At 42.4% G+C, this 22950-nt stretch overlaps 1 protein-coding gene across 2 annotated transcripts in view; it reads left to right on the top strand.

Moving 5' to 3' along the window:
• BICD2 (BICD cargo adaptor 2) overlaps positions 1–22950 on the top strand; it is a 126290-nt gene that overhangs the window by 48568 nt on the left and 54772 nt on the right. For both annotated transcript variants that reach the window (XM_056524351.1, XM_056524350.1), the window contains exon 2: positions 19267–19479. In XM_056524351.1, coding sequence (XP_056380326.1) covers positions 19267–19479 — 213 coding nt within the window. The remainder of the gene's footprint in view (positions 1–19266; positions 19480–22950) is intronic.

The raw sequence follows: 22950 nt of genomic DNA, 5'->3' as shown, positions 1-22950 counted from the left end.
CGTTTGTGCCTGGTGATAATTAGATTTTTTTGCAGCATTTTGCTTGGGGTTAGATATCATACATCAAACATGTGTTTATTATGGCCGGCCGCCCCCGCTGATCATATCGCACATTATAAACACATGGTCTCCCAGATTTATTTCAGCAGGTTTCCCATATCCAATCTTGGACTGTGGCTTAATTTAAGCCCCTTATGTAAGAATAAAGCTCAGATTGGATATCTATGTGTAATAATGATATTCAGCTCAGTTGTCTGTGGTATTTCATCGATCTTTCTAGTGGCTGTACTGTATTTCTTCTACTGAGTTGGGAACATGATATGGCAAGAGAATTGTGCCAGGTTCTCAGGAGAATTTATGCCAAGTTATTTTTGTCTTCATGGATTACCTATAGGGTTCTGGTTTATCCTCTACATGGTGGGACTCTACTTGACTCTAGTGCTGTACCCTGCAATGAACTGATTTTGGGATTGTTCCTTCTTATACTATCTGGTTGAATTGTTCAGATAGTCTTCCCCTGTATGTTAGACCATCACTAGTTTAATAGTATTGTTCTGTTAGGATACTATTGGATGTGTCAGAAACAGGTTGAGGGATTTCACTGGTAGCTGTAACATTTGTCCGGACCATTTGCACACTAGTCTTTGTCTTTATTCAGGTGAGACTTTAAAGAATAGATATTTTTCCTTTCTACAGGAGGGAAGCAGGGTGCAAATGTTCTGCCCAAATTATTACAGAGCATGCCAAGGCACCCATGGGCATCCATGGTATCTGTAGTTGTCACTAACGTTGTATCATTTACAGCCATGGTGGTTAAAGTGGTCTTATATTTACATTGATTTAAAAGGCTTAATAGAGGGGATTTATCATTGGTTTTACCCATTTTTATGGTATTTTATGGCGCAAATCTTTTAGACTCTCTCAAGAAAACAACTTGATTGTAGCGTGATATGGTTTGGCTTTTTGAAGTGGTCGGTGATTTATCAACTCCGACTTTTTAAAACTGTTGCCAAATTTTTGTGCATACACTGAAGTTTTTGCGCAATCTCACACCAGCCTGGACCACACTAAGAAATGCATCTATGTCTAAGCTACTTTGCTGGTTATGAACGAGCACCTCTTTGATAAATGTTGGGGAAGTACACATGACGTACGCCTATGCAAACGGGCAAAAAAAGAACTTTGTGTAAATGTCAAGAAAGTGGAAAACTTAGCACTCACCTGGTACTTTTCCTTGAAGGTAGGCTAGTCCCCTAGCAGGGTCTTCGGCAGGGAGACGGTGGATGAAACGGGGGGGGGGGGGGGGGGGGGGAGCTCAAACGTTGGCCACGGTCCGTATCGCACCAATGGACGCTTCGTCAGTCAGGCCTTTACGGCCTACCTTTGGCCCGGGCCCCAAGCAGAGCCGGTGCTTGTTGTGCTTCCTATAAGGCTGCAGCCGCCTGAGCACTCTATAGAGAGCCTCAGGCAGCTGCAGCACTCCCGGTCACCACCCGAGTTCCTCCCCTTCCCTGTAGCGTGGCCGAGCTCCTCTTCCTCCTTCCGGCCAGGAACAGGAAACTGAATCTCCTGTACAAAGTGGTACCCGGAAGGAGTGACAGCCAGGAGGTAGAGGAGCTCAGCCACACTACAGGGTCCAGGGATGGAGCCGGAGGAGGTAACTGAGAACATAGGTAGGGTAGGGAGGGGAAAAAAACATAAGGATGGGGGGGGGGGGGAGGGGGGGAGTAAGAAGGACACAGGGAGGGGGAGGGGAGTAAGAAGGACATGGGGGAGGAGAATAAGAAGGAGAGGGTTGGGGATTGGAGGGGTTGGGGCCTCCATGTCTCTTTTGCTTGGGGCCCCCAAATTCCTTTAAACGGCCCTGGAGATTTACCATGATCTTCAGAAGCTTCTGGCGGCCATATATGCATGTGTGTTTAGGAATAGACGTAGAAGTCCATTGGTTCAGAATTTAGTATTCGGTCATTTTATGCCTCTGTTTTTTTGCTGTATCTGATGACATTTGGCACAGTTTACCAGTTCTGTGTTATCTGGTTACAATTGTGTGAAACATCAAAGGTTATTTAGTGGACATCTCCTCTAAAATGGAAGTATGTAGTTTATAGATATCTGGATTTTAGCTGATGTCTATTTTTTTCTTTCAGGTCTTGTCCTTTCCATAGTAGGAAGGAAAACGGTGTGATGGGGAATGTTCTCACTAGTCATGAGATTCACTAAGACCTTAGTCACATTTTTATCTGGTTATTCAAACACTAGGCTTTGTACAAATCCCACAAGTTCCTTTCTCGCTAGTGGCTGCATGCAAGCAACTTCTGTACAATGGAAAATCATGGAGTGTTCTTAGAAATTATAAAAGAAATAGGAGATATAGAGATGGTGTTAAAGACTCAGGCTTAAAAATTGCAGATACATTGTATGACCTGATCTCTCCAGACTTACTATTTGAGATAGGATGACTCAGTTCACGTGTCCCATTCTACATCGGCAAATTGCAAAGTCATCAATTTAAAGGGGTACTCTGGGGGAAAAAAATGTTTTCAAATCAACTGGTGACAGACTGGTATACAGATTTGTAAATCTTAATGCTTCCAGTACTTATAAGCTGCTGTATGCTCCACAGGAAGTTGTGTAGTTCTTTGACCACAGTGCTCTCTGTTGACACCTGTATGTGTCAGGAACTTTGTAGAGCAGGAGCAAATCCCCATAGCAAATCCCCTGCTCTGGAAAGTTCCTGACTTGGACAGAGGTGACAGCAGAGAACACCAGGGTCAAACTGGAAGGAACTACAAAACTTCCTCTGGAGCATATAGCAGCTGATCAGTACTAGAAGGAATAAGATTTTTACATAGAAGTAAATTACAAATCTGTAGAACTTTCTGGCACCAGTTGACTTAAAAAAAATAAAAATAAAAAAATCTTTTTCTCTGTAGTACCCCTTTTAAATGGGCATTCCAGTGTAAAATGGCTGTCCGAGCATGCCGGGAGTTGTCATTTTGAAACATCCGGAGGTTCAAAGTCTAGAGACCATTGCTTTAAAATATATGTACTCATCATTGACATGCTAGACAAGTGTATGTGTCTGCTCCCAAAAATTAAAGGGGTATACCAGTAAAAATAAAATAAAAAAATATTTTCATATCAACTGGATCCAGAAAGTTAAACAGAGTTGTAAATTACTTCTATTTTGCAACATCTGGAGGTCCACAGTTTGTAGACCACCATTTTAGTGGTAGAATTATTGGAGAGTTCCTGCACAGGTTCAGGAGCTGGACAGATCAAAGATATCTGAGAGAGCCCACAACTGTTTAGGTATTTTTCTCTTAAAGTTAGAGGTATTTCTCGTGGCTTTGTCCTTATTGTATTCTGGCCTTTGGAGTGATCTCACTCACTACTGAAGTCTACAGTAATTTGTCCACATATGAAGGAGTCTTCAAAGTAGAGCCTCACATTGAATCATAATGTCAATTATACATATTAAAGATTAGACATTTACATGATCCGATTTGCTGAGGTTGCCCGCCAAATTGTTATAATGCTTAGTGGTTCCTAACCTTGGTCTTCCGTTGTCAAAGACCTTTCTTCTAGATGTATTGTTAGTTTAATTATAGAAATGGAGAAGTGACTGAGCTATTATTCAGGGATAAAAGTGCTTGAAGCTGTCAATGTGTCACCTGGTTAGATGCTTGAAGATATTTTTGGGCCAAACATGACACAAGGATGACAAAAGTAATAAGACGTTTCTTCGAATTCAGACAAATACACCTTACAGTCACAGATATATATATATATAGTTACTCATACATATGTATATACATATGTTTGTATTATACAGTTCAGTGAGAGTATTCTCTCTTGTGCAGTTTTGGTAGTTTGGCATCTTATTACGATCTTTAGGTCATTGGAACCACCAGGTTTTGTGTCGGTAATACAATTGCTCAAATAAACTATTGTGTTTCCTCTTTAATATTTCCTTTGCACATATTATAGGGTTTTCTCATCAGGCATTGTTGAATGGAGATCTGACTGGTGGGATAAACTATAATAGCTGGCCATACAGTCACCAGAAAAAAGAGGAGCTTTCAGGAGACTAAAGGTAGCCATACACATAACATAGCGATTGGTCAAATGTTCGTCTGCCCAACAGCCGTCTCTCCTTATTCCACCATACGTATGAACACTTGGCTAGCTGTTTATGCTTTTAGGAGGGGGATAAAGCGTCTTGTTTTTTAATCTCATAGCCAAGTGTCGAGGAGGCAAAGTCTGGAGTAAGACTGCAATGTTGAATACCGCCTAAACTCTTAATACTCAAATGCTCTTTCGAGATAGCTGAAGGGTTAAAAATTGTCTGTCAAAAATGTGATCAGCACATTGGTGGTATATGCTAGTGATATTCCACCAACGTTTGAGACACCTTCCGGCTGGAATTATTCTGACAGGATCTAGCAAGTGCCTGACATCCTGCTGCATGTTTGCTTTGTACACCATCTAGATTTTTTATATGGAAATATTGCTCCTAAACTTTCCTTCAGGTAGAAGGGAGATTTACGTTAAAGGAGTCCCCACTTGTGGGCTTAAAAACATTTCGAATAACAGAGCTCTGAACTAAGGGTGAAGTCACTCAAGCGGCAGTTCACATGTACTCGAAATGCTGCTGCCGGTGGTGAGAGCAGTGACAGGAAGTTGGAGACAGTGGAGGAAGAGACATTCTAGGGAGCTACCACTGTTCTCCTCCAGGGGCAGCACTGAGCAGCATCACTCCCTGCACAGATGGCTCAGCAGAGTCAGTGCTCTTATTCAGTGGGAATACATTAGCCACTGCCCATTGGGGTATCTACTCTCTTTGTACTGCCACCACTGCTCAGACTAACAAACACCTAGGTGCCAGGTAAAAATTCTTGGACGCCATTCGGACCTGGAACCTAGGATTCATGGAGCCCTGTGTAATGATGCCTTAATTCATTGTATTTATTAGGTTACACTTCATTACAGGTTTTGGGATATGTACAGGTCTTATTCCTTATAAACAACCTCTTGGTAAATAAGCAATACCCTTGTACTAGCTGCAATTCTTCAGAAGGCTTTTCTGTGTTTTTTTTTTTCTTTTATTTATTTATTTATTTTTTCTTTTATGGCCAGGAAGGGTTTTAAGCTATGCGGGCCTTTCCTTCTTAAGAAAGGGACAATGAAGCTGTAATTGGTGGGAACCCAGGTACCACTGGAAAGACAGTGGTGGGGGCAGGTGAGTACCATCTGGCTTATAAAGAAAAAGAGATCCCCATAAACTCTGGACAACAAGTTCAGAGCTATGGAGGTGAAGAGGTTACGGTTTCATATGGACCCTAGTGTCCAGGGACCCCAAGGGCTTTCTGTCACACCAGTAAGACAAATAGAAGATGAATGTCCTGGTTAAATCATCCTCTGCTGAAAACCAATAGTCTATATAGCAAGAAATAAAACGACCCTCTGTAGCAGAGTCTGCAGACCCATGGAAGGAAACTTTAAACAAAGTTTTTTTTTCTTAGAATGTTAAACAATGTGATTTGATGCTAAAACACAATAATCCAACTCTACACCTATAACGTGTTTCTGATTGCACTCTCCCTTCCTCAGATTTTTTTGCAGCTTTTTTTTGCTGGTTTCAAATAGGAGTAAATATTATACAAAATGTTTTGTTCCCTGCACACACACACACACACACATCATAATTTCTACTTTCTACTTATATATATTAGATTTTTGTCATCTTTATCTCATGCGTTGCTGCATAGTTTTGCCTGATTTTTCATTTATTGTGTATTGGGGAAGGCTTTTCCGTTCTCTCCGCATAACGCTGCTTGTAATCTGAGCACCGCATTGACAAAAGCCTCACAAGTGCCTGCTGGACGCAGCCCCAAGCCTCTCAGTGGGTTCATTGGGAGAGGACAATTGGCGTCAGATTTCTGTACCGTACACAGGAGAAAAGGGCAGCGTGCCCTTCATTAAAGCTTCCACTGACATTCGCCACTGTCTACGTATTGTTTGGGCTTGACTGAGAGATATAAACCTCACGAGGGAGGACATGACTGCCGGAATTCAATTAATTGGATTTCTAGTGTACGGGATCCTCAAAGGGCAGACGGTGGGCACGCGCGCAACTATCAGACCGGAACAAAGAGGGGAATTGGAAGGGTAGGGATTGAGACGTGCCTGAGTAATACTCAGGGGGGAGACTTGTCAGATCTGGGGCAATGGAAAAGTGTTGTGGCTGTCCATGGAAACCAATCAGATTATAGCTCTCATTGCTCAGAGATCCTTCGGAGAACCAAAACGGGCTATAGGCACTAGAATAGTGGTCTCCAAACTGTGGGCCACAAGCTGTTGCAAAACTACAACTACCAGCATGCCCGGACAGCCAACGGCTGTCCGGGCATGCTGGTGTTTGTAGTTTTGCAACAGCTAGAGGGCCACAGTTTGGAGACCACTGCACTAGAATTAAGCCCTTGTTTGAGATACAGTAGTGAGCCTGGAGACTGTATTGGGCTCTCTGCTACATTATACTCTTTGAAAATGCAACGACAGATGTTTCATACAACGTATGAGCGCACGTTGGGCCATAGTAACTGCACAACATCTGTCATCAGATCTGAAGTTTTGTCACTAAACAGGCACCATCTCTCCTGGGGACCATCCGCTATCTAGCCCAAAAGTGTCAGGCTTTATGAAAGGATATCAATATTTTCATTTACTCACTTATACTTGTATCATTATGTGATTTAAAGTAGAATACATTTGACAGGATCTATGTGTGTGATTTATAGTATTGTATTCCAGGGAAAAAAAACTTTTTTTTTTTTTTTTATATCAACTGGCTCCAGAAAGTTAAACAGATTTGTAAATTATTTCTATTAAAAAATCTTAATCCTTCCAATAATTATTAGCTGCTGAAGTTGAGTTGTTCTTTTCTGTCTGGCAACAGTGCTCTCTGCTGACATCTCTGCTTGTCTCGGGAACTGCACAGAGTAGAAGGGGTTTTTATAGGGATTTGCTTCTACTCTGGACAGTTCACGAGACAGGTGTCATCAGAGAGCACTTAGACAGAAAAGAACAACTCAACTTCAGCGGCACAGAAGTACTGAAAGTTAAACAGCTTTGTAAATTACTTCTATTAAAAAAAATCTTAATCCTTCCAGTACTTATTAGCTGCCGAATACTACAGAGGAAATTCTTTTCTTTTTGGAACACAGTGCTCTCTGCTGAATCATGAGCACAGTGCTCTCTGCTGACATCTCTGTCCATTTTAGGAACTGTCCAGAGCAGCATATGTTTGCTATGGGGATTTTTTCCTACTCTGGACAGTTCCTAAAATGGACAGAGATGTCAGCAGAGAGCACTGTGCTCATGATGTAAGCAGAGAGCTCTGTGTTCCAAAAAGAAAAAAAATTCCTCTGTAGTATTCAGCAGCTAATAAGTACTGGAAGGATTAAGATTTTTTAAATAGAAGTAATTTACAAATCTGTTTAACTTTCTGGAGCCAGTTTTACTTTTTGTACTTTTCTTCCATGTACCCCCCCCCCTCCCCCCATCTCTTGGTGCTACTGGTAATCAGTGATGTTGGGATAGAATCTGGATAGAATCATTCTCTTTCTTCCCCTGGCAGTTCACAGTATAGTCCTTATTTACTTCTTGTGCAGAAGTAGTGTCCTCACCCATGCCATCATGCCACTGCTGAGGCTCTGCTTCTTCCTTGACAAGCAGAAAGTTATACCTTTCTGCTTGTCAAGGAAGAAACTTACTGTATGGAGATTGCACTGGTAATTTTCAGTATGACAATTTATATGCTGTAGAGTACTTCAACATAACCTAACGCTCCCAGAATGCAATGCAACCACGGACGTTGCTATATAAGAGCTTGGCCAAGATGTTCGAGGGGAATCTGTCAGCACATTGTCAGCTGGTTCCATTAGCAGCTGGCAGAAAACTGCACACAGCTCAGGGCTATAATACAGATTGTAACTCACGACCAATAAGAGATCAGGAAAGCAAAGTATTTGCAAAGATATTTGAATTTGTATGTAGAGTAAATTCAACGTATAAATTGTAGGATAGTATTCAAAGGTGAAACCTATATTCTAAGACTGTAACATGGAAGCAGAATATATAGTGAAAACTATTTTTGACTTGCCTCTCATTTAGGGTTAGGTTAAAGATTCACATATTCACTGTAGATTTGCCGCAAGGAATTAGTGTTCTGAAAATCTGCAACGTCTGCTGTAGTAGTAAAAGTGGATGAGAGTTCCAAAATCTTAAGCATATTCCAGAGGAAAAATCCACAATGAAAATCGACCAGCAGTGAATAATCTGTGGCCATACTCTTAAAGGGGTACTCCGGTGAAAAACTTTTTTTTTTTTTAAATCAACTGGTGCCAGAAAGTTAAACAGATTTGTAAATTACTTCTATTAAAAAATCTTAATCCTTCCTGTACTTATTAGCTGCTGAATACTACAGTGGAAATTCTTTTCCGTTTGAAACACAGAGCTGTCTGCTGAATCACGAGCACAGTGCTCTCTGCTGACATCTCTGTCCATTTTTAGGAACTGTCCAGGGTAAAAGGAAATCCCCATAGCAAACATATGCTGTTCTGGACAGTTCATAAAATGGACAGAGATGTCAGCAGAGAGCACTGTGCTCATGATGTCAGCAGACAGTTCTGTGTTTCAAAAAGAAAATTATTTTCTGCTGTAGTATTCAGCAGCTAATAAGTACAGGAAGGATTAAGATTTTTTAATAGAAGTAATTTACAAATCTGTTTAACTTTCTGGCACCAGTTGATTTAAAAAAAAAAAAAAAAAAAAGTTTTTCACCGGAGTACCCCTTTAAAGTGGACTTTTTAGCAGGAAAATGTGAGTGTAAATAAGCCCATGGCCAGATAGGTCTAGTCATCCTGATTCCTAACATACCCTTTTTATTTCAATTGTCCTCTCTATTGGTGAGATATAAGCCTTTTGTTAAAATGCAAAAGTGCCCAGAGGGTGTTTCTTAGCATATCAAGAGTCCTAGTAAGTCTACTCCATGTCCTTTTATTCACTGTCTCTATACCTGCTTGCATCTACCTACCCTGTTTGACTGACAGCCACTAGATATAAAGGAGATAGTCTGGACTTTCCTGGGTTCTTGCAGTGTTAAGAAACACCACATGGGCACTTTGAGCCTCATTTGCATATCAACAAAAAGGCTCATATCTCTTTAAAGGACCATTGAAATAAAGAAGGTATTCCCGGAATCAGGATGACTAGGCCTATCTAGCTATGGGCTTTTTTACACCTCTGCTTTCCTCTTCATCGTTCCACTTTAAGCTGTTTTATACACCTGTTGTGTCATGAGAAGCTTTTACATTAATAATTTCTTGTATAGCTTTGCTAGAGGAGTAGATTGTAAACACATACAAAGATTGTATCGTTTGATGTATTTGAAATCTTTTTTTTTTTTCTGAGGCCAAAAATTTTGATTTCCTGTGTTTTACGCAAAACATTGACCTTTTTTAAAAAAAAATATTATTTTCAAAACTCAATTTTCCTAGTGAAAGCATCAATACATTCCCCCTGTAGACTTTTACATGTGGTAAAACTTGTAGTTGGATTCCTTGCTAACAATGCTGGTCGCCATGATTTTTTTTTCACCATAGAGAGTGTGGTAACCTGTGTTATTTTTTTTTGTTGTTGTTGTTATTGTTGTTGTTTTTTGTTTTTATTTCTGTGACCAAAAGTTTCTGTGGAGGCTTTATCTAGTAGTCACCGTAAATCTGAGAGTCTCATTCTACAAGGCTTGTGAGTAAATAGGCGCCAACCTTACTAAACTATTTTTATATGTATAACTCGTTTTTCTTGTAATCTCTTGGGAGGCAGAAATATGTCTCCTAAAATTTACTTGCATCACAATGGCGTACACCTAAAGCTCTGAGCTGTATGTTTACTGCTACGGTGCATCGGTTGTCATAAACCCTGTATATCCTTGGTCTCCAAACTGTGGACCTCCAGATGTTGCAGAACTACAATTCCCAGCATGCCCGGACAGCTGTTGGCTGTCCGGGCATGCTGGGATTTGTAGTTTTGCAACGACAAGCTCTGAGCTGTATGTTTACTGCGACGGTGCATCGGTTGTCATAAACCCTGTATATCCTTGGTCTCCAAACTGTGGACCTCCAGATGTTGCAGAACTACAATTCCCAGCATGCCCGGACAGCTGTTGGCTGTCCGGGCATGCTGGGATTTGTAGTTTTGCAACTACAAGCTCTGAGCTGTATGTTTACTGCGACGGTGCATCGGTTGTCATAAACCCTGTATATCCTTGGTCTCCAAACTGTGGACCTCCAGATGTTGCAGAACTACAATTCCTGCTGTCCGGGCATGCTGGGATTTGTAGTTTTGCAACTACAAGCTCTGAGCTGTATGTTTACTGCGACGGTGCATCGGTTGTCATAAACCCTGTATATCCTTGGTCTCCAAACTGTGGACCTCCAGATGTTGCAGAACTACAATTCCCAGCATGCCCGGACAGCCGTTGGCTGTCCGGCATGCTGGGAGTTGTAGTTTTGCATCATCTGGAGGTCCACAGTTTGAAGACCAATGCTGTATATAATTCGGCATTTTTTTAAAATGTTTGTGCACTTTGTTTTTATTTTTTTTGTTATTTGTAGACTGTGGCAATAGATGTATGGGAATGCAGGGAAAGCACAGACTGTTAAATATACAATATTAATTGTCTATCAACGTTCCAAATGTGAAGATGTGCCTGAGCAGCATACGTTATTCTTGGTATATAGCCATGTGTATACTGTATATATAGCTCCTAGGCAGTGTAAAGCTGAGATTTGCCTTGGTGACTTTCTGCTGCTGGCTGTCACACACGCTCTGTTTGTGACCGGTCACCCAGTAGCTGCTATGAATTATGTATTAGTAGCTGACCCATTTTCAGGCAAATCCGTCCTTCGTCTAGGCAGGTCACACCACAGCCGACGGGCAAATCTGAGGTTACCTGCAATGCACCCAGGGTGTGTAACCATATGATGGCTGGGATGTACTGGGTTGGGCCGCCTCTTGCTAATTTCCTTTGTGTCTATAATGATATACGTTTGCGATTGATGCTTATTTCTCTAGAGCAGAGAAAATTTATTCCACCATTAGATCGGTCATGGTTAAGATAACTTAAGATGGCTTTATACTTTTTTTTTAAAATAATTATTTTTTTATAATTATTACTATATTGTTTATATTATTGATATATATTATAGTCTATACAGTTCAGCACTGCCCTTCATGATATGGACGGGTTTTATGAACTGCGCCTTTTTATGAAAAGGCGTAAAAACACTCTCCCAGTGTGTATGAGGGTCTCTCAAGGTGTATGATGGTCCCCCAACTCTCCCAATGTATATGAGGGTTTCCTAATGTGTGTGAAGGTCCCCCAACAGTGTGTGAGGGTAACTCAGTGCATATGAGGCCTCCAAATGTGTATGAGACTCTCTCAACTCTCATTATGTGTTTGGACGTCCCCCAATGTATATGAGGGTTTCCTAATGTGTATGAAAGTCCTCCAACTCTACCAATGTATATGAGGGTTTCCTAATGTGTATGAAGGTCCTCCAACTCTCCCAGTGTATATGAGGGTTTCCTGATGTGTATGAAGGTCCCCCAACTCTCACAGTGTATATGAGGGTTTTCTAATGTGTATGAAGGTCCTCCAACTCTCACAGTGTTTATGAGGGTTTCCTGATGTGTATGAAGGTCCTCCAACTCTACCAATGTATATGAGGGTTTCCTGATGTGTATGAAGGTCCCCCAACTCTCACAGTGTATATGAGGGTTTTCTAATGTGTATGAAGGTCCTCCAACTCTCACAGTGTTTATGAGGGTTTTCTAATGTGTATGAAGGTCCTCCAACTCTCCCAGTGTATATGAGGGTTTCCTAATGTGTATGAAGGTCTCTACCAATGTATATGAGGTTTCCAAATATGTTTCCACCTCACCCAAAGGATATGATGGTCTCTCACCTGCCACAGTGTGGGAGGGTTACTCAGTGTATATAAGGTCTCCAAATGTGTATGAGACTCTCCAATCTCTCCTTCTGTCTATGAAGGTCTTCCAACTCTCTCAATGTGTATGAGGGTTTCCCAATGTGTATGAAGGTCCTCCAACTCTCCAAATGTATTTAAAGTTTTCCTAATGTGTCTTCCACCTCTCCCAGTGTTTATGAGGTTTTCTCAGTGTGTATGAGGTCTCCAAATGTGTATGGGACTCTCCCAATGTGTATTAGGGTTTTCTAGTGTGTCCCCACTTCTCCCACAGGGTATGATGGTTTCCCACCTCTCCCAGTGTGCGTGAAAATCAGACTACCTATTTTTCTTCATCTTGGACAGCATAGTGTATGGGACACAGGAAAAAAGGAGGTATACATTTATTTCCAGTAGGGGTCAATGGACGATGTATACCTATTCAGTGCATATATCAAAGACTTTTATCATAGGCATACTATACATAGGAAGGTATATATTAATATTTCTTGTGCAAAAGGACTTTGTGAAAGAAAAGGATGCCATTTGGTATACATATGCCACCTTTTGCTTATACAGTGGAATATATCGGATGTATACAGTGGGGCAAAAAAGTATTTAGTCAACCACCAATTGTGCAAGTCTTCCCACTTAAAAAGTGAGAGAGGACTGTAATTTTCTATGAGAGACATAATGAGGAAAAAAAATTCCATAAAATCACATTACAGAAATTTAGGTGCACTACTGTGGTAGATATATACAATGACATTAGCTATCCCTCAACACTGATGTTAAAATTGAGACATTCGCCAGTGTATCCTTATATGAAGGACACACTAGAGCCCGCACACCAACGCCAATGTTTCTCAAATGGCGCGGGACCTAACGCTAAGCTACCTATGCATAATAAGCAAAAACAGAGGCCAGTGGGCAATTACAGCAGCACTAGGCCGACATGCACATTGTCTGATTTTTAAAGAACTTATTAGCAAATTATGGTGGAAAATAAGTATTTGGTCAATAACAAAAGTTAATCTCAATGCTTTCAATACTTACGTTTTCTCAAAGTCTTCACAAGGTTTTCACACACTGTTGCCGGTATTTTGGCCCATCCTTCCATGCAGATCTCCTCTAGAGCAGTGATGTTTTGGGGATGTCGCTGGGCAACACGTACTTTAAACTCCCTCCAAAGGTTTTCTATGGGGTGGAGATCTGGTGACTGGCTAGGCCACTCCAGGACCTTGAAATGCTTCTTACGAAACCACTCCTTCGTTGCACGGGTGGTGTGTTTCGGATCACTGTCATGCTGAAAGACCCAGCCACATTTCATCTTCAATGCCCTTTCTCATGGAAGGAGGTTATCACTCAAAATCTCACGATACATTGCCCCATTCATTCTTTACTTTACACGGATCAGTCGTCCTGGGCCCTTAGCAGAACAACAGCCCCAAAGCATGATGTTTCCACCCCCATGCTTCACAGTAGGTATGGTTTTCTTTGGATGCGACTCAGCATTATTTCTTCTCCAAACATGACGGGTTGAGTTTTTACCAAAAAGTTTGGTTTCATCGGACCATATCACATTCTCCCAATCCTCTTCTGGATCATCCAAATGCTTCTAGCAAACTTCAGACGGGCCTGGACATGTACTGGCTTAAGCAGGGGAACACATCTTTCACTGCATGATTTGAGTCCCTGGTGGCATAGTGTGTTACTGATGGTAGCCTTTGTTACTTTGGTCACAGCTCTCTTCAGGTCATTCACTAGATTCCCCCCATGTGGTCCTGGGATTTTTGCTCACCGTTCTTGTGATCATTTTAACACCACAGGGTGACCTCTTCCATGGAGCCCCAGATCGAAGGAGATTATCAGTGGTCTTGTATGTCTTCCATTTTCTAATAATTGCTCCCACAGTTGATTTCTTCACACCAAGCTGCTTGCCTATTGCCGATCCAGTCTTCCTAGTCTGGTGCAGGTCTACAATTTTGTTTCTGGTGTCTCTCGGCATCTCTTTGGTCTTGGCTATAGTGGAGTTTGGAGTGTGACTGTTTGAGGTTGTGGACAGGTGTCTTTTATACTGAAAACAAGTACAAACAGGTGCCATTAATACAACGTAACAAGTGGAGGACAGAGGAGACTCTTGCTTGTTTGTAGGTGACCAAATACTTATTTTCCAACATAATTTGCAAATAAATTCTTTAAAAATCAAGACAATTTGATGTTATAGATTTTTTTTTTTCTAATTATGTCTCTCATAGTTGAGGTATACCTATGATGAATATTACAGGCCTCTCTCATCTTTTTAAGTGGGAGAACTTGCACAATTGGTGGCTGACTAAATACTTTTTTGCCCCACTGTATATCAGGGACACTCTCAGCAATTATACTGGTGAGGTAAAGATGTATCAGGGCCTAATGTGAAGGTTTCACACACATAAAGTGGTATAACTCTGTTATACACACTCAAGACTACAGTTTCCTTAAAGCAGATAAGAAGTCTTGGAACAGGCTGGTCAGTGATAGAAAAGTATTAACACCTAGAGCTGGATTATCCAGGAGCCCTGCTGGGGAGCGTTAAGGAAAATTCTGCTTCTCCTGTCATTACCGCCACATACTCCTCCTACATAATACCACAATCTCTCTTTCATTCAGTGTTCTGTCCACTATAAAAATGAGACTTAAATTTGCTAGAACTAATGCTAAGACTGTGATACTATAATGGGCTGATTTCCTTTGATCATCTTGATCTGGGAGAGTTACGTCTATGAATATTAATATGTTAGTCACTATGGGATTATTTTTCTTTTGTACTTTATGAAGAAAATAGAACACTCATAATTCCTAAAGCAGAGGATCTGTCAGTAATCCTGACATGTCATGAAATAACAAGTTCTTAGAGCTATGCGATGTTCCTTTGTTCCTCTGTTATTCCTCCTGGAAATATATGAATACATTTCAAACATTCTGCTTTGCAATGCCTTCCATTCATTCTCTATGGGGCTTCGAAACATTACCGATTGCTGAGGACAGTTGTCCTCTGTTCCTGGGATTGTTAGGGGGCCCAAGCTAACAGCGTGGTATCCCCTATCCTGTGGATCTTGGAATAACCCTTTTAATAATTATGTGACAGGATATTCCCTAAGGACAAAGTCATGTGAGTAGTTGGATACATTTGGCATTTAATTGCTGCATCATATAGACTGGGTTTACACTGCGGAATCTCTGCCTGGAAATATTACGGACAGAGATTTTGTCTGCTTAATCAGTAGGCACTAGGACCGCTCGGATATGCACAGTCTCCATAGACGGCAATGCATATCCAAGTGAATTTCTTCAAAAGAATGACTAAGAGTCTGAAGACTAAATTTCCCTGGTGTAACCTTTTGCTGCGAAAATTCAGTAGTGTCGGCGATGCAGCAAACCCCCCCCCCCCCCCCCCCCCCACCACAAAAAAAAAAAAAATTTAATCGAAGGCTGTTGCACTATGGAATTCCGTTGTGTAAATGTAGCCTTACCCAATGGGGCCCTCACACCTTCTATAGCCGGTGACCAAACACTTATCCGACAGCTATTTCTTCCACCTCCCTGATACATATGCAATCTCGGCTCTCCTGAGTGTGCATGCATTTTCCTTGGAGAGAGGAGCAAAAGACACCTTACATAGGTGACCAAGGTGATAGTTGACCAATCCTCCCCAAAATCTGCAAGTTCAGCCGACTTTCCTCTAATAATATTTCCACCTTAACTTTCTTAGTAGTTTCTTACGTCTAGTTTCCCTCCTGAATGCCTCTGCTCTGGTGGATGACGGATGCTATTTCACTACTGAGAGATGCAAAAAAATAATGGGGACAGGAAAGTCCCAGATTTATCTCAGCCCAGAACGTAATAATATTATATCTCTCACTTTTGCTTTAGGCAACTGATAAAAAAATAAAAAAAATAAATGTTCTCCAGAGTTTCCAATCCAATTTGAAATCTGTGACTTGGGGGAATTGAGCAGAACGCTGAAGGAATTTTTCCACTTGCAGACGTTGCAGAGTTTATTCTGTCTGCTCTTTCTCCTGCTCGTCTGTTGGGGGGGAGGGGGTCACTGTGCATATAAATGAGAGTTATCTGAGCCATTGGCTGAAGTTCTTTTTCATATTGCTGGAGGTGCATCGATGATTAGATAAATGATGGATCGCGACACGTGCCAAATAAAAACCGCTTCGCCGCTTCAGCCTGCTAGCCGGTGTGTAATATACCAAATGATATGTACCCTATGGGAGAAGTCATGAACGTTGTAGATCATGGAGCAAACTGTGAATAGAACGAAGTTACAGGTCACATATACCTCTATGTATTACAGTCACATATGTACAGACCTGACGCTCTAAGCTGCGCCTGGAAAGTGATTTTGTAGGGCCCCGGCACAGATGGTATTTCCTCCTTATCTTATATGTGATGACTTTTAATTTCCCCAGGGTTCTTCCTGAGAAATGGGTCTTGGTGGGATCACTGGGGGTTTTTGTTATCTTATTTTCACTAGTTATCTGAAATCAGATTCAGTCTGATTATTGAAGCTAAGTGACAGTCATTAGAGGTCACAGGAGGCCCGATACTCGCTCGGAGTAATGACAAAGATAGAGAACTGGCTTGACTGTCAATACTAGAGCGAGCTTAGACAGCGTGGCTCCTGCATCCCTCGCCTCATCCTTGCTTTTCAGGGGATGATGAGTTTTTCCTCAATATTAAAATACACTGCAACGTTATGGTCTGTGTTCTTGACTGTGTTTGTACAATGTGCCAGTCTATTTCTTACTGGATAATGTATTGGAAAAAGCTGCAGAAGTTGCCACTAGGATATGTCTTTAGTGTAACAGGAGAACTTGTGTCATCTCAGCCCATCGCTACAGTTATGGCTGTGGCCCAAAGAAAACTACAGTCCTACCGATACACCTCTTTTCCAAGACAAACCTCTTTATTGTTTACATTTCATTAGTGAGATTTTGTAGGTGAATTGTGCCAGAATTCTGGGGATTTTCTGACACCGTTTTTTTGTTAAGACCAAGTACCAATACTTATTTTTTTTTAAGAGCTCATTGATACCAATTACAGATACTCTTTTTAATGTCATGTGACCGCAGAGTTGGCTTTGTGAAGCATTAGACAAAAGTCGATCATAATTCCCTCACTGACACTGATAATTGAGAGATATTTCCCCCGTAGTTAGTCCCCCCCTCCCATATTAGGAAGAAGCCCCTAGTTGGTAGGTAGGGAATCCCACCCCCCCACTCCCTTTTTTGATAGAAACCCTAGTAATTAGGTTGGGAATTGCCCCATTAGTTAGAAGCCCCACATAGGAAGGTAGGGAATCCTACCTAGTAGGTAGAAACCTCCAGAAGATAGTTAGGGAATTACCCCAATTAGGTTAAAGACATTCAGGGGGTAGTTAGGGAAGCATCCTATTAGGTAGAAGTCCTCAATAGTTAGGTAGTCAGGTAGGTATGTCCAAAAACTATTTATAAAAATCTGACTCTGATCCAGCATTGAGGCTTTTATATCCTTCACTCTGTTAGTGGTGCAGGATCTTCTCCTGCAAGCCGGAGTGATGCAGGACCTGCTGTGTGCTAAAATTACGTAATTGCTCGACAGGTCCTGCACCACTCTAGATAAGAGCGCAAATGATAAAGAGGCCTCAGAGTGGGAGCGTAGGGAAGGTGAGAGGGATTATTTATGTATTTTTTATGGTCTGCTGGTATCAGGGACTTTTGCATATGTACAAGTAATAACACAAATATCCTGTATCGGTGCACATGCCAGTTTAGTTATTGGCACATACCTACATGCAAAAAGTTTAGTATGTGTTTTAGGTACCTTGGATAGTTTTGAAAAGTGTTTCGTTTAGATGGTGCTGCCTAATAAAGGTGTAAGATTTATAGATGGCATGCAGGGCCTTTTTTGTAAGGAAACATTAAATGTTTGGTCCTGTATCCATAGTATACAACCTGTCTCATGAATCAACTGTTCAATGGTCATAGTGAAGGCTTCCATTTTGTAAGATTGAATCCAAAATGTCTTGGCAGAGTATGCTTAATGTATATACCACAAAAGCCTTAAGCATTTAGACATTAGATATATCCATGTGCTTCAATTCACTCTACAGCAGTGTTTGCCAACCAGTGTGTTCTCCAGCTGTTTTAGTCTTGCATACTGGTTGGGAAACACTGCTCTAAAGAAATCATAAGAGTGTCTTTTAAGCCTTTGTTGGGCCAGTATATGTTGGTTTACTGTGTTGTACTGGCTAGAATAGTATAGTTGTGGTATATGGTATTCTAGACAGATGTATCCTAATATGGGACCCTATGGGTGCTAGATGCCTCTACATGGGCATCCATTGGACACATCCAACTGAAACATAAGTCAGGAAAACCTCATATATCTTCAGTTTACACTCTTGGAGAGAAAGTCTTAAACATTGACTACCAGGAATAATGGCTGCACCAAATTCAATTATTTGATGCCTTAAAGGTGTACTCCACCCCTAGACATCTTAGCCCCTATCCAAAGGATAGGGGATAAGATGTCTGATCGTAGGGGTCCCGCTGCTGGGGACCCATGCAATATAGCATGCAGCACCCACCTGTTACTGCTCCGGAAGCGCTGGAGGGTCTGGCTCCCGTCCACGGGGACAGAAGATCGTGACGTCACGACTCCGCCCCATGTGACATCCCGCCCGCCCCCTCAATGGTCGGGAGCCAGACCCTCCAGCGCTTCCGGAGCAGTAACAGGTGGGTGCTGCGTGCTATATTGTGGGGGTCCCCAGCGATCAGACATCTTATCCCTTATCCTTTGGATAGGGGATAAGATGTCGAGGGGTGGAGTACCCCTTTAAATGTATGGTATGAACTAAAGCAGTCAATATTATTTTATTGCTTTTTATCACTCAACATGCAAAAATAATGCAAATTTTTTTTTAAATGGGAAACTTATTGTCCCTCAAGTTTTTTTTCTGCTTATCTGAAATAATGTGGCTAGTGAGCGCTAATCCTTCCCCTTTTAACAGCTCTTTTATTGGCCTTTACTGTAACTATTTCTATAAATGAATAGAAAGTTTTTTAGCAAAGAATAAAAGTATAACCGGAAAATTAGCCCCGAGCAAAACCTAGTGATGAGGCGGGAAATGTTTTTGCTTCTTATTCATGTCTTCCTTCAGAAGCTTGTCCTTTCTGTAACACGTGTTATCTTGCTCCTGCAGGCATTTGGACAAGCACATAGCAACCATAAGAAAGTGGCGGCGGATGGAGAAAGCAGAGAGGAAACGCTCATTCAAGAATCTGCAACCAAGGAAGAATATTACATGAAAAAGGTCTTAGAACTGCAGACCGAGCTGAAGCAATCCAAGAATGTCGTTGCCAACACGCTGTCTGAGAATGAGCGTCTGAATTCCCTGGCACAGGAGCTGAGAGAGGTATGGTCCGCGCTATTACCACAGGATGGTGAACCCATTGGACAGCTTTCACTGTATAATGCATTGACTGATTGCTGTATGTGCTTGGAGAGCTCATGGTGTATACCAGTGGTCTTCAACCTGCGGACCTCCAGATGTTGCAAAACTACAACTCCCAGCATGCCCGAACAGCCAACGGCTGTCCGGGCATGCTGGGAGTTGTAGTTTTGCAACATCTGGAGGTCTGCAGGTTGAAGACTACTCTAGTATACAATAAACATATCCAAATGCCTTGATTCACCCCTGGAGGCCAAAACAGTGTCCTTCAGGTCTTGTAATGGGCCATTTTACCATAGGAAACCTTTTTACTATTTTTGGTTTTCTACTCACCTCCCCTCGATGGGAAGGAAGGGTGAGCTGGTCCGGGCCATCTATGCTGCAGGGACCGTCTGATGGGGAGGGTTAGTCGTTCCAGGCTGTCCATTTTTACCCTGGGGGCCCTCTTCTCCGGGCCCGGCCCCGGACTAGTAAAGTTGCCTTGACGACGACGCACAGGGACGCGCATGAACGTCCCTGTGCGTCGTCGTCAAGGAAACATCACTAGTCCAGGGCTGGGCCCGGAGCGCGGAGAAGAGGGCCCCTCCGGTGAAAATGGACAGCCTGGAATGACTAACCCTCCCCACCGGACGGTCCCTGCAGCACAGATGGCCCGGACCAGCTCACGCTTCCTTCCCACCGAAGGGAGGTGAGTAGAAAACTAAAGGGGGTGTCTGAATGATGACGAAGGCTGCAGTGGTCTTCAACCTGCGGACCTCCAGAGGTTTCAAAACTACAACTCCAGCCTTTGGCTGTCTGGGCATGCTGGGAGTTGTAGTTTTGCAACATCTGGAGGTCTGCAGGTTGAAGACCACTCTAGTATACAATAAACATATCTAAATGCCTTGATTCACCCCTGGAGGCCAAAACAGTGTCCTTCAGGTCTTGTAATGGGCCATTTTACCATAGTAAACCTTTTTACTATTTTTGGTGCATGAAATGGCGCAACAGGCTACTATTCTGTATCCAGTAAAAAATGTATTCCATGTGATGTATATTTTTGTTTTTCAGTGGTAGCCTAAGCAATGTATGTCAATGTATGCCTGCATAGGAGCATCTATCAGAGGTTTATGTCCATTTTCCTGTGGATTTTCCGACTTGTGAACGAAGTAGTAGAAATCAGTCGGAAGCTGGTGCGGTCGGAATGCCTGTAGTGTAAACGAGCCCTAATTCTGCTGCATATTTCATGGAATCCTACATATTCCTATAAAACCCCTACATATTAAAGCGTTTGTCCAGTGAAAAACAACTAGGATAGGGGATAAGTGTCTGATCCCCTATCCTGTGGAAATTGTGGGGGTCTCGGCGATTGGACCCCTGCAATTTCTAGAACGGAGCCCTGGCTCTCTGCACATGCTGGAGCAGCAGACACCACTTCATCTATTCATTCCTATTGGAGCAACAAAGGTACCTGAGTTTTGTCCTCGGGTATTGAAGTGGGTTAATAACGTGGCATCTGCAGCTCCAGGATGCAGTGTCGGTGAGTGGAAAGCAGATAAGTTGAGTTCCCCAGAATACCCCTTTAAGGGTAGGGTCATATGTGCTGTATTTTGCGGCCTATTTCCCGCTGCATGCTTTACTACCTTGAAATCAATGGGTATCAAAATCAGCTGCAGAAAATAGGAAGCAAAATACAACACGTGTGACCCTGCCCTTAAAGGGGTACTCCGCCACTAGAAATCTTATCCCCTATCCTTTGGATGTGTGTTCGCTGGGGTCCCGCCATTGGGACCCCAGTGATCTCCGCACAGCACAGCACAACGAAAGCTGGGTTCTGACGGCAGTGGTCTTATCCTTTATCCTTCGGATAGGGGATAAGATGTTTAGCGGCGGAGTACCCTTTTAAGATAGCTATACAAATAAGATGGCTGTTGACCAAATATTGGTTCTACCGCTAGCTATACTTCATAATCACCATATACAGGAGAACACTTGGCTCAGGGGAGAGATGGGGGGTTCGCTGCTTCCAGTGGCATTGGATTACTTCCTTAGAACAATAGAGCCAGGCAGGTAAAATTCTAATTTGTAGAAGGAGAATAGGGAGACTGCCATACACAGATGTCAGATGGCCTGTATGGCCAGCTTCAGTTTATGGTGAACCTACATTTTTATCTACCAACCATATGACTGGGGTTTATAAGAGTGACCTACATTACTGCTGGGCGGTATGACCAAAGGTGTGTATCACGTTTTTTTTTTTTTACTTTTGGCAGTTCCACGGTATATAACGGTATTTCCTAGCCCCCCCTCCCCATATTAATTATCAGCCCACATCCCCATTGGAGTAAATACTCACATGTCACCCGCATGCGCTGCCCTCCTCGCCCTATTCTGTTGCGGCCGCCGGCACCGACACTCTATACTGTGCAGTATCCCTATGCCCGGGCTGCAAAAGGTAAACAAAATAAACTATAACGCACCTACGTCGGCCTTACGCTGGGGACGGAACGTCGGACAGCCGTCAGCCTATCACCAGCCGCAGCGATGTTCCGCCTCGGTCAGTGATTGGCTGAGCCCACTGTCATGTAAGGAGCCGGCTTCTTACATGACAGTGGGCTCAGCCTATCACCGGCCGAGGCGGAACATTGCTGCGGCTGGTGATAGGCTGACGGCTGTCCGACGTTCCTGTCCCCAGCGTAAGGCCGACGTAGGGGGCAGAACAGCGTTCGCGGGTCACATAGGATTAGTTCCCCGATGTGGGGACAGCGCAGCGCTGGGCTGATTCATTCATTCCCGAGGGGATGGGGCCAAACCGGTATTGCGGTATGGGTGAAAATTCATATCGTGCAGCACAAAAATTTTGGTATTCGGTATGAACCGGTATACTGCCCAGCCCTAACCTACATATTACTCAGCTCTGTACAGGTTGTGTATTTTTGCAGCTTTGTTTTATTGAAGTTAAAAGAGCCAAGTTGTAATACCACGCATAATCTGAGGACGAGTGTGATGCTGTTTTTTCATTCCTGGATAACCCCTTTAATATCAGTCCTAATGTAATATTCTTCTAAAATACTAACCATTGTTTCTAGTGAAAAATAAGTAAATAAAAATCTAGCTTTCTAGAAGTTTGTGTGTTTAACTCTCTAAAGTGGGAAAATGTGATCCCACGTAGAATTTCATATTTATTTCCCATTTAAGATAATTTTCCAGTTTTTAGTAGATGTTCCGTGTAATTGGATTTAATCCTGTTTGCTATATTTTGCTGGAGGGCTCGGTGTCAGTGTTAAACAGATTCTGGGTAAACAGATCTTCATTGGCCGCACAGCCCTCTGCAAACACCAGGGCACTTAGAAGTAATAGAACGGTCGCAATACTTAATGAACTGGAAATGCAAATATCGCTTGACATGAATTACTGTGCGGTTAAATGAAACGCAAACCAAAATTGTTTACTCAA

This window comes from Hyla sarda, chromosome 6, assembly GCF_029499605.1.
Source record: "Hyla sarda isolate aHylSar1 chromosome 6, aHylSar1.hap1, whole genome shotgun sequence".
Classification (NCBI taxonomy): domain Eukaryota; kingdom Metazoa; phylum Chordata; class Amphibia; order Anura; family Hylidae; genus Hyla; species Hyla sarda.
Note: the sequence above shows the minus strand (reverse complement) of the source record. Positions and strands in the feature narration are given on the sequence as shown.